The 16317-nt window shown below is 39.2% G+C and overlaps 1 protein-coding gene across 1 annotated transcript in view; it reads right to left on the bottom strand.

The window, feature by feature from the left end:
• COL6A1 (collagen type VI alpha 1 chain) overlaps positions 1–16317 on the bottom strand; it is a 76700-nt gene that overhangs the window by 22293 nt on the left and 38090 nt on the right. The window contains exons 19-23 of the mRNA XM_077448158.1: positions 14272–14334; positions 13842–13904; positions 7362–7424; positions 2254–2316; positions 264–314 (exon numbers count right to left, since the gene is read on the bottom strand). Coding sequence (XP_077304284.1) covers positions 264–314; positions 2254–2316; positions 7362–7424; positions 13842–13904; positions 14272–14334 — 303 coding nt within the window. The remainder of the gene's footprint in view (positions 1–263; positions 315–2253; positions 2317–7361; positions 7425–13841; positions 13905–14271; positions 14335–16317) is intronic.

The following is a 16317-nucleotide window of genomic DNA, read 5'->3' as shown; positions in this document are numbered from 1 at the left end:
AATGTCAAATATATATCATACTGAATACATCTTAATGTTTTTTTCTTGCCCAACCCACAGCCCTGTTTTTACTACAACCTAGTCAGTAAGTCAAAATCCAAAGTGCATACCTTCTATGTCATTTTTTGGGCCTGTATCTCATCACTCTCACTCAATTAATATTTTTTGTGAAGTCAAAATTATGGATAAGACCCTTCCTTTGATGTAAATCCTTGACTATTGGTCTCTGGTAATGTTTACCTTGTCGGGTTCTAAAAACTTACTTGGAATCCTTGGAATCCATCAGTACCATTTCCTGGGGGGCCATCATCTCCCTAATAATAGAATTGTGATGTTAGACAATGATGTACATTTACAATAACATTTTCAACAAGCCTAAATTTAAACAAGCCTAAAGTTGGTACAATCATTGAATATCTACCCTAAAAAACAGGGCAAAAAATGGTTTTGTAGTGTTAAATGGTTTTCTTTTTTTTTTTGTAAATAATGCTGACTAGGGCTGGGGGGTAAGAAAAAAAAAACTGGACCAGTTCAGGTCATTGGTTCAGTCCGCATACCAATTATCCATGGGATAATAGATATCAAGCATGATATAGATGAGTTAAGGTGTGGCCATCATCTCCAACAACTATAAAGAACTTGCACTTTTCCATTAGACTTTACAAAGTGGGTTATGACAAAATGGAGCAGCAAGTCAGGAATCTTATAAAAACAAACAACAGATTTGCTTATCATAGCGATAGGGCAGTACCTGTTACAAAGTTAAAAGCCGTCCCTCTACAAGGGCATAGCTATAAATGATAGGATTCCATACAATATTTTGTTTGGACTTCTTATTCCCCTCAGTGACATTTACTTTAGTAGCCAGCGCTTTGCTTTGGTGACCAACAGGCTATGCTACGCCTACATTTCTAATACATTTACATTGGTGGTTAATGATGGCTTTTACCCTTCCCTAATAGCCTCTATCATGATGCTGGTCAGTGGTAGTCTTATTCCACTTATAAAAGACCACTTTGTACGTTGCTGGTCATTTTTATATCATGGCATTTTGATAAAAGCATCTTTAAATGACATAATTGGTAATGGATCCCCCCATGCATATAACTGGTTTGGTATGTTTCACACAAAGACACATTTTTTAATGAGCCAGGAGAACCCCCTATAGAAGATAGTCTACTGGAATCACATGTGTATCCCCATAGTCCAAAAAGAAGACAGACCAGGGTTGCAGGGTACAAGTGAGTATGCCTATAGAAAGGCCTATGGTATGGGGGAGGATAGGTTTCTTTAGACCAGGGGCTGATATAAAGACTAAGGGCCTTTTCCTATAAAGTGGAGTATATTTATTATTGCAAGAGATGCACAATTTCAACATTTAGTTTGTATTTCTATAGTGCTTTTCTCCTGGGTACTCAAAGCACTTTTAAGTAGTCTTTTTAGGCACACTGACTTTAGCCAAGTAACATACCATCATGTTTTTGGAGTATGGGAAGAAATCCACAAGCACAGGAATAATATGCATACTTCTTGTACACAGTGTCCTGGTCAAGATTGGAACCTAAGATCTGAGGTGCTAACCACACTAGCTGGCTAGCTAAAGAACATATGGGCGAGCTGGTAGTTTTTGGTGACATCTGGGAAGGTGACTGTGTCATGCAGTCAACATTCTGGGACAAATTATTTTGAGACATGGTCCTAATGAAAGTTTGTGAAAATAGTGGGAATGCTATTCTTTGTCCAGTATGGTTGATGCTGCTGTGCTTGCAGCACGAATAGCAGGCTCAATTGGTCTTAAGAAAAAAACAGCTAGTTCATATGTAATGTTTTCAAAAGACAATTAAGGGAATTCATAAAGAGTGTCTAAGACACTTTAGAATTCCGATGTGCCTCCACATGACAAAGGTTGGTGTGGGCAAGAGATTCGAGTACCTGTTGCAAATAGGTATATGAATGTGGGGCATGCACTGCATGCAAATCCATATTTGGGTCAAACAGTGCCTGTCATAAGTCTCAACTTTTTATGGATTTTAAAATGTTGGGTCTTTCCCACAAAACCTGCACTCACTTCTACTTTTTCTATTTATGTGTGCAATTGCAGCAGTATATAAGAGCACACTGAACTGTCCCTATCTGATTGTAGACAGGATTCCATGCTATATATGTACATTGTAACCATGATAACGAGCACTAAACACTGCTGCGTTCCAAGATTTTCAACATTTATCATTCTCCTCTATATAACGCACTTACCCTCTCGCCTGCTAGTCCTTGCTCTCCCGGTAGTCCTTTAGGTCCTCTTAGTCCTTTAGTTCCCTAAGCAATAAAATAATAAGGCCAAAAATAAGAAGAAATGAAAGAAACAAAAAAGGATTTATTGCTAATGGGAAACAGAGGAGACACAGGAAACAGCTGCAGATGATTCCTGTTTAATACACATGCTGGAGTCCAGCGGGAATCAAAAGCAGCTCATCAAGTTTTACTTTGGACATTTGTCCCTTGAAATATGGCATCAATCAGAGTACACTGTATTAAGGCACAACATGTGACACAGCATGGAACCCATCATGAAAGATGGCATGGAGAATTCATTTGTTGCTTCAAAATCTGGTGGTAATTTTCTAAAGTATAGTACACAAAGCACATTTTGTATAGCATTCTCTTTGTACGTTACATGTAAACTTTGTTGAGGATGCAAAATTGTCAACTATCACCTTTTTATGGCTATGTAGAGAAAACAGGGACATTCTGAATTTAGAGAGCCAGTGGAATGGTTTCAGTTAGATAAAATTGAAGTATCAACAATGTTCATCTTCCAACACTTGAAACCTATCATATCATGCTGAGATATGACAAACCCACAATCACTTCTAACCACCTCCCAACCCTCTTATAGGCTCATAAAAGGGGGAGTCTCCCTCACATTAGGAGGGCTGTCCTTCTTTAGCTTAAACTGAATTTTCTCCTGTGTCATACCTCACTCCATACCTCCAATCTTTACATGTCATGGTGTCAGTCAGCATTTATTCTGTCCCATATTATGATGTCCTGCATTGTTCACAGTGTCATTTACACTGTCCCATGTAATTGTGTCAATGTGCATTTACTCTGTACATGTCATAGAGATTGATTTACCAAATCAACTGTGCACTTTGCAAGTAGAGTTGCATGCTTCAAGGGAACTTGCTCTACAGCTTAGTAAATGATGTGAGAATCACTTTGCAAAGAATACCCAATCACATGCAAGGAAAATTAAAATGCAGCATTTCTGCTTGGATTGGATAATGAAAGTCAGCAGAGCTTCCTCTCATTTACTATGCTCTGGAGCAAATTTCCCTGCATAGTGCAACTGCACTTGCAAAGTGCACAGTCTAGTTTCCTTTAGTAAATCAACCCCACGATGTTCTTTATTTTTTTCTTTACATGCTATAGTGTCCTGCATACCATATGTCATGGTGTCCCATGTCATTTATTCATTTAGTCATCCTGCATTTATTCTGTACATATCATGGGATCAGGCATTTAGTCTTCACCATGTCATAGTGTCCTGCATTTATTCTGTACCATGTCATTGTGTCCTCCTGCATTTAGTCTGTCCCATCCAATGTCATTGTGCCCTACTATGTTTATTCTGCCCCATGTTATAGTATTCAGCATTTGTTCTGGACCATTTTCTGTCTTTTTTTCTGGTCCATATCACTGTGTCCTCCTGCATTTGCTCTGTCCCATGTCATGGTGTCCTCCTGCATTTATTCTGTCCCATCCAATGCCATGGTGTCCTACTATATTTATTCTGTCCCATGTCAAGGTGTCCTGAATTTATTCTGTACCATATCATAGTATCCTGCATTCATCCTGTACCATGTCATTGTGCCCTTCTGCATTTATTCTGTCCCATATCATTGTGTCCTCCTGCATTTATTCTACCCCATCCCATGTCATGGTGTCCTGCTATATTTATTCTGTCCCATGTCATGGTGTGCTGAATTTATTCTGAACCAAGTCATAGTATCCTGCATTTATTCTGTACCATGTCATTGTGTCCTTCTGCATTTATTCTGTCCCATATCATTGTGCCCTCCTGAATTTATTCTGCCCCATCCCATGTCATGGTGTCCTGCTATATTTATTCTGTCCCATGTCATGGTGTCCTGAATTTATTCTGTCAAATGTCATTGTGTTCTCCTGCATTTGTTCTGTTTTGTGTCATGCTGTCATCTTGAATGTATTCCCTCCAAAGTACTATAGTCCATGTTATATCATGTTGTGTCATCATTTATTCTGTATTGTGACTTACTACTACCACTATGCTAATTCTCCATCATGTTATGCTGTCCTCCAGCATCTATTCTTTCTGGTGTAATTATATCTTTATTTGTTATGATATACGTCTACATTTTTCTACACCATATAAAGCTGTGATACAGCAATTATTTTTCCAGTAATGTCTTGCTGCATTTATGCTTTCCCAGGACAACTTGTCATTCTGATTTTATCCAGCTTTTATCTTGTATGTCAATGGCTTGCTGCCTTAAATACTTTTAGTTTTCTACAATTTCAGGCTACTATCCCATTTACATCTGCCTAATGTTATGCTGTCCTCCTGCGTTCATTTATCTCCTGTAAAGCTAAATAAATTGCAAACAACTCCATGATATATAGCTTGGATGCAATGTGAGTCTCCTACTAGACTATGTCCCCCTGCAGCTCCCACGCAACTACTCTTTTGATGACAGGAGGGCAGAACTTATGTAAAGAATGTACTAACAGCACTGCGTTCAATTTAGAAGCATTTATAGATTTTGGTGCAATACTCATTCAAGCATAGAAAGAGACAAGGGGCTGAGTTTGTAAATTCTATTGCCTTTGGGGAAATATAACTATCAGAAGGACACAGTCCCTGTTTGCTAGGATGATTGCAAATTGGGAAACACCAAAGCAAGCAGTGAACTTTAAAGGGACTTTTATAATTGTGCATGTAACATTAAATTATAGATACCAATAAAATAAAGTATTTCAGATGTTAACATTTTTTGTAAAGTTAAGCTGGCCATACACAGAGTGAATTTATGCAGGGTCCTTAATGAAACAGCTGAAATTTACTCAGTGGGTAGTCCTGTTAGCTGCCTCCCAACCAACATCCCTCAAATAAAAAATCAAAGGAGACTGGCTGTAAAAATTGCAATAGCCACAGAAGGATATTCATCCATCTGTGCTGTGTAGCTTGGATGGAGGAATCTGTTTTTTTCCATTCAGTCTGCAGATTTAGCCAACTTTAGTCATAGGTAAACTAATCTAATCTGATTTCTATTCTATTTCTAACTGGCTGCCTTGTGTTACAGCATAATGCTGAAAGGAGGCTGGCTGGCTGTGAAAACAAAGGAGGCTGGCTGTAAAAATAAAATATCCGCAGAAGGCTATTCAACCATCCATGCTGCTGTGCAGTGTGGATGGAGAAATCTGTTAGATTTTTTTCGATTTAGCCTGCAGGTTTAGCCAACTTTAGTTATAGGTAAACTAATCTAATCTGACTTCTAATGGGCTGCGGTGTGTTACAGCATACTGCTCGTCAGGTGGCCCAAAATATGAAAATGTATGTTTATAGAAATGTATTTACTCCCAAAGCCTCAGAGCTATGTCAACTAAAACTTTAGATGTGGATGTGTGATTTTTTTTCTAATTTTCACTCAATATTTAACTTAAAATCTAAACATGCATAATAAAAACATCTTTCATCGCAAACTGTTAGAAGATAACATCACACACTGTACTATTATATTTTTTAAAAAGAATACACATTCTTCCACATTCAAACTTTTAGCAGTATGGCAAATGCAACATCCCACAGCTGTCCCTGTTTGTGGGAAAATCCTACTTTTGGAACCAAATGCCTTCTGTCTCTATTTTCTCTCCAGTTGTCCCTATTTTTGGTCTGATGTATAGACCTCTATAAAAAATATATATACTATTTAACTACAAAAGTTTACATTATATTAAAGGCCAACTTAATATTCTGATTGTATTACTGTGATGCAAACAGGCTGCATACGCAGTAAAAAATATGGTTATCTTTTAATTTGTTTGTTTGCTGCTGAAAACACCCTATGCTATCAGCATGTTGTCGGACAGCCAGACCTCTGAGCGACACCAGGAGAAGTAGTCCAGGTTTCCATTGGTCTGACCTGTACCCCTGCACATTGCTCCACTCAGTGGCGCTCATGCTCCTTGTGCAGCATTGTTAATTGGAGCAGTGTGTGGGGGTATGCATTGGACCACTGGAAAGCCACACCATTGTGCTCTTGGCTTTACTAAAGGGTACAGAAATAGTGAAGAACATCCATAATGTGTTCTATAGCTTTAAGTTTAACACAATAAAATAAATTTTTTAACAAAACACCCACAGTATGCAAACAAACCTTATGGGTTCTTTAACGGGTAAGGCCATAAGCTTGAAAAACAGTGTTTTTATAGTTATGTTCAGTCACTTTTTTTTTAAAAAGGGCTCAAAAACAGATATGGATGTCAATTTTTTACACCCATTTTCATGTCCGCTGACATCTGTTTTTCATCGTTAAAAGAAAAAAAAATAACTGAACTGAAAAAAAATGACTGCACTGAACTAAAAAATTGAACGCCCCTGTTTTTGGGTTAAAAACGGATGTTAAAAACTGAACTTAACGGAGGCAGATGTCAGCGGATGATCATCCGCTAATGTCTGCCCATAGACATACATGTATGTCCGTTTTCAGCTGCCAATGGATGGAGGAAAAACAGACATACGGAAAACCCGTGTGAAAGACCCTAAGCTATTTGAAACAGAATCAGCTGGTAAGACTGTATGTAGGCTGTAGGTAGCTTGCTAGCAACGTACCACCTTAGCTTAGGTAATGTTCTACAATGGCTCTCATATGCATCCCTTGCCAATACCCCATGATGTTGATACCCCATGATTGAGGATAAATACAGAGCTGCATTGATTACTTTTTGTGTGTTTATTTGGTTTTTAATTGTATGGCCATGACATTTTGATTAAAATTCTTTTCTGGAGTCCCAGTATGGTAACTTTTTTTTTTTGAGCCTTTGGGATAAAATGTTTCAGAACTCTTGGTTTGAATGAGAAATATTTGGCATTAACTCTTTGTGGTCATTGTAATTGGGGGGGGGTATGGAAGGGAAGGGGTGGCAGCTTACGTCGTTTGTGGTAAAAGATGTCTCTCTTTCTCAACTCTGAAACTTGGGTGGTATGGAATGTTGAGCAGTTCAGCATTGACGCGCCAATGTACCTATTCTATGGGTGTGTTATATATTAAAATAATTGAGTCTTGTGCATTTTTAGATTTGCAGCTCTTCTAATTACCTACCTCAGGACCACTGGGTCCTTCATCTCCTCTGTAGCCTTTGGGTCCTTCTGGCCCTGATTCCCCCTAAAAAAAGAGCAAAGCATTAGGTTACATCCAAGGCAATATTAAGCAACATAAGAAACATAAAACTAAGAGAGTTAAAAAAAAAGACTCTGAGAACTGGGTCATCCCAGGAAAACCACAAGTTTTACTGATAAGGTTAAAAAAAGAAAACATTCTACTAATTCACTTAGGTTATCTGCAGTTCAACAGAACTATAACTCAGTGCTGGCTAAGAGGAGTGTAGTGAGCAAGAGATGAGAGGAAAATGTCCACAGAAAAATTCACAGTAGGGATTTGAAGAGAGGTGTGAGAGGGAAAAAACATACCAAATAGAAATGCTTACATAACAAAACAGTATTTTTTATTTTATTTTTTGCTCTAAACATTGTGAACAAGAAAACGGTGGTGGGAAAGAATACATTCTTAATTGCACACAGATAAAAAAATTTTGGCCCAGTCCTAAAACAAATACCCATTCTTTATTTAATGAAACAATGCATAGTGGGATGACTATTCTAAAGCCCCTTTCACACTGGGGCGGTGGGTGCGTCAGCGGTAAAGCGCCTCTATTTTTAGCAACGCTTTACCATCAATTAATTTTAATGGGCAGGAGCGGTGGAGGAGCAGTATACACACCGCTCCTTCACCTCTCCAAAGATGCTGCTAGCAGGACTTTTTTTAGCGTCCTGCCAGCGCACCGCTCCAGTGTGAAAGCACTCAGGGCTTTCACATTGGAGACACGGGAGCAGCTCTTTCAGGGCGCTTTGCAGGTGCTATTTTTAGCGCTGTAGCGCCTGCAAAGCACCCCAGGGTGAAAGGGGTCTAAGTGCAGTAACGCATAGCAAATAGCAATCAGAAATCAAGCCCCACCAATACTTACTTGGAATTTCAATGGGTTTACTTACAATTTGTATGGTAATAAACCTAACTGAAATTACCTTAAATGTATCTTTTAATTTTCTGAAAGTATATATGAAACTACCTTAAAATATAAGTTAAGTTTTGGATAGCGAAGGAAACAGTTAAAATCTATGAGCAAGTGGATTAAAAGCGCTGGAATCCTTTTTGTCTTTATTTTATATTATAGCTATCCAAAAGTATGGTGGTACATTACGTACATTATGATGCTATCTATCCATCTTGTTTTCTGTCATCCTCTTCCTTTTTCCTTCCATGTTTCCTAACATTAGGGTCTTTTCCAATGAGTCCTTTCTTTGCATTAGGTGGCCAAAGTATTTGAGTTTCAGCTTCAGGATCTGTCCTTCCAGTGTATATTCAGGGTTGATTTCCTTCAGGATTGACTGGTTTGATCTTCTTGCCATCCAAAGGAATTTAAAGAGTCTTCTCCAACACCATAGTTGAAAAGCATCAATTTGTCAGCATTCAGCCTTTCCCTAAAGCAAAGCTGCACCCAAAAGTGGAACTTCCTCCCATTTTACCTCCCCCCTCCGGTGTCACATTTAGCACCTTTCAGGGGGGAAGGGGGGCAGCATACCTTCCAGGAGCCTCAGCCATGGGTATTGACGTCACGGCTGGGGACCCCTGCTCCTTCCTCCTCCTCCCCCTGTCACCAGGCCAGTAGGACAGAGGAGCGGAGCCTTGCACATGCGCAGTAGGGTTCCCAGTGTGAAGCCGAAAGGCTACACTGCCGTGTTCCCTTACTCGCAATGGAGGCAGCATGAACCCATGGAGGCATGGAAAGCCATGGTGGCATGGAAACATTAGCTGCAATCCTGACATCTCTGGACTCCAGGACAGGTAAGTGTCCAATTATTAAAAGTCAGCAGTATGTGCAGCTGCTGGCTTTTAATTTTTGCAGCGGTGGGTAGACCTCCGCTTTAAGGTTCAACTTTCACAGCCATAGGTTACTACTGGGAATACCATAGCTTTGATTATATGGCATTTTGTCGGCAGGGTGATGTCTCTACGTTTTTATAATGTTGTCTAGGTTTTTCCATTGATTTCCTCCCAAGAAACAAGGGTCTCTCAGTTTCATGGCTACAGTCACCGTCTGCCTTTATCTTGGAGCCTAGGAAGATAAAATATGTTACTGTTTGCATTTCTTCTCCTATTTGCCAAGGAGTGATGGGACCGGTTGCCATGATCTCAGTTTTCTTAATGTTCAATTTCAGGCCAGCTTTTGCTCTCTTCTCTTTCACCTTCATTAAGAGACTCTTTAGTTCTTCTTCACTTTCTGCCATTAGTGTGTTATCATCTGCATATCTCAGGTTGTTGATATTTCTCCTTGCAATCCTTTTTCCGGCTTGTGATTGGTTGATCCTGGCATTTCGCATGGTGTACGCTGCATATAAGTAAGGTGACAATATACATCCTTTTGATAGAGTAAGGAAGAGATAAAACCCATGTTTATTTTTTGTTGTATGTGTCCCATTGGGTAGATTTCCCTTCACATCCTGTCTTCAAAGTGGAGGAAATTCCCCTCTTAGACAAGTGCCACCAGAATAAGTGTTTCTTCTTGAATATTTCACCTCAACTCCTGTTCCTGTGACAGCTTAAAAAAATTGGATTTCCCATCCCTTCCTGTAATGGGGACATTGACCACAGGGGCAAAAAGAGAAGGTGGATATTCCCAGCAGACATTTGCAATTCGTTTAGTTGTTAATCGGAATTCGGACATTTGGAAATTCGGATGTTGGTGTTCACGTGAATGGAGCTCACATTTTAAAATTCCCATCCTGCTCAGATTTTCAAGAACCAAAATGTGGTGACCCTAGGACTGGTAGGCAGCATTTGCCTTTTTTTTCACCTACTGTGTGAATATTCAATAATAAGCCTTGGAGGCACATTTTGGCATCTTCACCTTAAATACCAGTGTACCTTGACCTGTCACTCCATATATTTTTTTTATTGATTAAAGATGTCTAGGTATATGTAGTCTATAACTGATGATCTCCTTTTGAAAAACCTAGTTGCCCAGCTGTATCTGACTTAAGTAATCTATAAGTCACTGACCTTTAACTGGTATACAGCAAAGATTGTCTGTGTAAAGTCAAAATGCCTAGTTTGTAGGCTTATTCTGTGTCAGTGACTCAGAAATTGAAAGTCAGTACAGCAGCTAGAAAGCTGAACATTTTAGAAGGAAAGGCAGCAATAAAGGATATATATTTCATATATTTAAAGTGGTTGTAAAGGCTCAAGGTTTTATTTACCTTCATGCATTCAATGCACAAAGGTAAAAACCCTTCTATGTGCAACAGCCCATCCCCCTCTAATAATTAGCTAAGCCCCCACTAGATCCAGTGATGTCCACGAGTGCCTTGCCTCTCCGGGGACTCGCACTCCTGATTGGCTTGTGCTCCTGTCAATCACAGCCAGTGAGTGAACCAGGAGACGGAGGGGGCTGTTTTAAGCCATGGCTCCATGTGTGAATGGTTTGGGAGCACCCCTGCTTGGGTGTCGCTACAGAAAGCTGCTTGCTGTGGGGTACCTGTCAGGAGGGAGAAGCCAGCAGCACTGGCTTTGGACCCGAGAAGAGTAGGATCTGGGCTGCTCTGTGCAAAACCACTGTAAGTATAACATGTTTGTTAGTTTAAAAAACAAAAAGCAAAGCTTTAATATCACTTTAAGTACAGGCTTTACCTTTCTGACAACCACTTTAGTCAAACTGATTGAATGTGCCTCAAAGAAAAGCAAAAACTTTTTAGCGTTAGCCGCCAGGCAAACAGAAAAGTGTAGAGCTGAAATATAGCATGTATATTGGGTCAAGAACCCATTCAGCCTACTGATTGGACAGGGGCAGAAGAACACTTATCAAGTCATCTTGGAGCTCCTTCTGCTCTTCTTCACTCTTCTTGTCAGCAAATCACATTGCACAGCAGCGGAACCTAGTTGGCTACTAGTGATGGCCCTACTTCTTCTATTATGAGCCTAATATATAGGACAAGCAACATAGGTTTGTTTTCCGTTTACTTCTACATTGCTAATTTCAGCCACCTGGAAGGAAGCAAGAGATCAGTACTTTTGGACATAAGGTATGGTGACTCTGCTCCCTTTCTTCCACAATGCAGTAATCTATGTCGAAGTGGCAATTTGCCAGGGCCCAGCATAGCCAAGTGGGGGAGTCTTAAGTCCTGTGTATGCTCTGAGCAGAACAACTTGCCAGGAATCAGTGACATGGCAATGTTTCCACACACAAGCCACCTACCTAAATATTTTTGCAGGCTGGGCATATTTGATTTTTGAACCTGTAATGACAGGCTCACTTGTTCACCTGCCCCCTAGCTTCTACATTTCTCCATAAATGAACACAAAAAAAAAATATCTTTCAAAGTCTCAATTACTTAAAATAACTCTTTGCTATATAAAAGCAACCCAACACTAAAAAAATCAAAAACACGTCAAATCGGCCTGTATGCCTCCTGACATGGTACTAATTTATTATCTGTAGCTTCAGAGCCATGTATAAACAGTATATAACTGCATTTCCAGTTGGACAGACTCTGAGATTTTCTGTTATTGCAATGATATACACAGATTCCCATTGTTATTATAATGGAGGAACGCCAATATCTGTCCCGCAGCCACGTCTGACTTATTTTCTGGTTAATTCCTCTTACATCTTTGCTACTGCATCTTCTTATTTTAAGTTCTGGGAAGACAGCTGCCAGTGTTTATATAAAATAATGTTCAGATTGAAAAGTATTCATCAGGAAGAAATAAAGTCAAAGTGAAAGAATTTCTGAAGTAGACGAAAAGGAATTACAATGAGATAAAACCTTAAAATGAAGTATGGACATTTTTTATGAGAAGGAGGAATCCAGACACACTGGCTAATAAATCACTTATGATTGTTTCTGATAAATTAGCATATTTGTAAAATCAAGGCCCAACATCTACAATCTAGTTTAAGTTGTTGCATACCATTCACCATTTGGGTCTGAGTGGGAAGGTTCAGTATTTAGTGGTTCCCTTATCATACTGAATTCTACCTTGCTGGACTACTCTGCCAAGATGCACAATTTTCCATCATCCATTTATCCTGTGCCTGGAGATTCTTATATTAAATCTAACTACAGGCAGTCCCTGAGTTACGGTATATAAGACTCATACTTACAAACAGATGGAGAAAACAATGTGAGAGGAAATCTACCCCTAGGAAGGTAAATTAACTTCTGTATGAGATATCATAGGAAAAAGGTGTCTCAACTGAAGCTTTATCACTAATTCTTGTTTCCATGACAACCCAAAAATTTTAATATCCAATTGTTACAGGGACAGAAAGTGAGGTGAAATCTTCTGAACAGGGGCACAGACAGCAAAACAAAAATGTCGCTGTTCCAACTTACATACAAATTCAACTTAAGAACAAACCTAGAGAACCAATCTTCTTTGTAACCCAGGGACTACCTGCACATGGGTCAAACTCACATGACTGCCTCTCTTGTGCCATTTTTCTATTGCAGCCTTTTATATCATGTTTCATTATGGACAGATCATACTTTAGAAGCAGTGGCAGACAACACAGGGATGGCATATGATATATACGACTTATTTTAAAATCCAAATTGTTTTCAATAGGGTGAGGGTGTTCTGTATGACACCAACTGAAAAAAAAAACAGAAAGTGAGCGTAATGTTCCAAAATAGGAGCCAGGTCAGGAAATTCCAGTGTTGGTAAAGCCCAAGAGTTTAATAGGCTCCCTTGTTATTGTTCACTAACTGAATAAGAGCTGCCTTTCATTTCTTACCATTTTGAATTTTGGGCCTTTATTTTAACTAATAGGTGACCTTTAAAATGTCCTTTAGAGCTACTGTTTTACTTAATTCTGTGATTATCGGTGGATTTTAGTGTGGTACTTGAATTGAATTTGTGACAAAATGATGACCTATACATTTTGTTTCGGGATGGCAGTATTCTAAAGGATGGATTTGTGGTTCCATTACATTGAACAGATTGGTGTATATAATTTGTTATAGATGACTAGTACTAGTGGTTTTAGATATAGCGGTAGTGATTATTGTTAAGGGATGAATGATATGTCCATTGTCCATAAAAGAGGAATAAATCATTTTTCTGGGTTATGGTGGAAGATGTTAATGCCTTCTGTTTTAGGAAGGCAATGCTATACTTTTTCACTTTTTCACTATATGTTTAGAATCCTAAGGTTCTTAAGAGTTTGAATATCCTTCTATCAACCCATTATGAATTTATCTAGGATAGGAGAGATAGTTATAAGCACATGTGCCATCACTTAGGTCCTTTTTCCTTAAAACATAATTCCCAGCACTTCTGTCAATCCATGAGCTGTAGGGTGCTCCTGATGTGCTGTATTAAATGAGGAAGTGATGGTGATACAGAAATGGAAGCACTAACATTATGCCTGGGCCCACCTAGAACACTAGACTGGGGAACATTACACAACATTAATTTAGCACAGTACTGGTTGTACAAGTATTGTCACAAAGATTTGCCTCTTACTGGATCTCCAATGGGACCAGCAGGCCCATCTCGTCCTTGATCTCCTGCCTGTCCAGGATCACCCTTTAGAAAAAGAAAAAAAAAAGTGAGAAATCAAAATATTTTCAATACACTAATAAAGACCTGCAATATTCATATTAGAAATTATTCATGAGCGTATAGAGTTTTTTAGTTTATTTTGAGAATAATGTTAGAATAAATAGCATAAATGATGTAAATAACACTTTCCAAAGGAAATAACCTCTGGTGCCACCTAGCCTTCATACATCCATTTAGAAGGGCCTCGAGTTGTGTCCCCAACCACTGACCATTACTCTACATTTACCATGAGAGATATATGTGGGCTAACATTACTGACCACTCTGAGAATGCTTGGGTTGCTTAGTACTGTTTGGAAATTACAAGTTTTAATAATTCACATGATAAATACCTTGTCTCCTCTAAGTCCTCGGACTCCAGACACCCCTGGTGGTCCCCGCTCTCCTGCACCTCCCTGTGGAAAGTTAGAGATTAAATTTAAGTAACAAATCAGATACCTTGACACTTGCACAGAAGAGATATACAGGTAGTTGTCATACTCTACAATTTCTGTTGTTATGTTCCCATATCCCAACCTATCTTGACCTGTACACTTAACAAGAAATGTATCTACCTGATACTATAGTGAAAGTGTGTTCAGGTAAAGTCCTTGGGATTATTATGTATGTATGTTATGGTAATGTGTGTAATGATTGATTTAAAGTATATGTGAACCCTTACCTTGTGAAACAACCCATTCAGTTTAAAACAGAAATGAAAGACAAGACATTTGTGTACATATATTTTTAGAAAAAACATGTAGCACCCTACTAGTTAGGCTGCTAGGTAAATTTAGTTTTTTTGCGCCTTCTCTAATTAAAGGAACAGAGATTGTTTGGCCTGGTCTGTTCAGGGTTTAACAGGCTTGGAGTTTGATTTCATCCTTTTGCCTCTAGAAGAAGTTTATAGAGCTTAGGGCGGGAGAATTCAAATAACCAACCTGAATATTTATCAGGGCCTAGCCAATCCCTGGTTAGGTGTACCCAGACAGTGGCTGAGGAAGCTGTTAAATAATCCTAAACCTTGTGGACAGCTTTCCCAGAAGAGTTGAAGCTGTTATAGCTGCAAAGGGTGGGCCAACTCAATACTGAACCCTACGGACTAAGACTGGGATGCCATTAAAGTTCATGTGTGTGTAAAGGCACTTTACTTTACTTTTGGTAATATAGGGGGTTATTTATGAAAGGCAAATCCACTTTGCACTGCAAGTGCACTTGAAAGTGCACTGAAAGTACACTTGGAAGTGAAGTCACTCTAAATCTAAGGGATAGATCTGAAATGAGTGGATGCTCTGCTGATTTTATCATCCAATCATGTGCAAGCTAAAATGCTGTTTTTTCTTTTCCTTGCATGTCCCCCTCGGATCTACAGTGACTTTACTTCCAAGTGCACTTGCAGTGCAAAGTGGATTTTCCTTTAGTAAATAACCCCTATAGTGTATATGTGAGGCAAAGAACCTTCTGTTGCAAGGAAGCTGCCCTCCTGTTTTACAGGAAATCTGAAATCTTGCTTTGTCCAAATGCAAGCAAGAAACAATCATACTCACTGCTTTACAGAAGGTTTATGGTACATAGTAGAACCACAGTGTACAGTAAACAGATATAAAGATGAAAAGCCTTGATGCATTTTTCACATAAACTGCATAATTGTAATGGATCCTTTGATTAAGCACTTTGAGTGTGAAATGTGTCTGTTTGCATTGTGCAGCTGTAAACCTTTAGCCAAGCAGTGAGCAGCATGCATCCAGTTTTTGATTTTCATTGCACATTCCATTAAGCTGAGCAAACTCTATAGAGACACTAAATCACCTTAGTAATACATTACTGGTAGGACCACCAGCAACTTGGTTAATATTTTGTCAGCAGATAAAAAGAAAACAGTGCATATTTTAGTTTCAGCCAAGATAATTCATAGTGAATTGTTGGCTTGTATGAGGGGTGTGTTCAAGTTAAACTGGGACTTTTAATTTTACATGTATAAAAAGGGATGCTAGCGTGGCAGTACTACATGCAGTAGTAAGTGAGAAGTATGTCCTATTACTGATAGGTGGCGCACATATCGTGGGCCAGTCCAGAGATCCTTAATCAAAATGGCAGACAGCAGTGTTGGTGCGTGCATGGAACAGAGTGCGATGATGACGTTTCTTGTGAATGAAGGCAAAAAAACTGCGACTATCTACAGAAGACTTCAAGCACAGTACAGTGACGAGACGCTAAGTTGCAGTAGGACACTTGAATGGTGTAAACATTTCAAAGATGGCCGTACTTCCATCAGTGACAATCCAGGCCGTGCTGGTTCCCAACCCACAGAGGTATTGCCTTATCCCCCTTATAGCCCGGACCTTGCTCCGAGTGATTGCCACCTGTTTGGACCCTTAAAAGAGTTCCCTAAAAATTTC

Source organism: Lithobates pipiens, unplaced genomic scaffold (genome assembly GCF_037356315.1).
Source record: "Lithobates pipiens isolate NorthernLeopardFrog02 unplaced genomic scaffold, aLitPip1_a1.2 Scaffold_22, whole genome shotgun sequence".
NCBI lineage: Eukaryota > Metazoa > Chordata > Amphibia > Anura > Ranidae > Lithobates > Lithobates pipiens.
The sequence above is the reverse complement of the archived record's forward strand: the minus strand, read 5'-3'. Positions and strand labels throughout refer to the sequence as shown.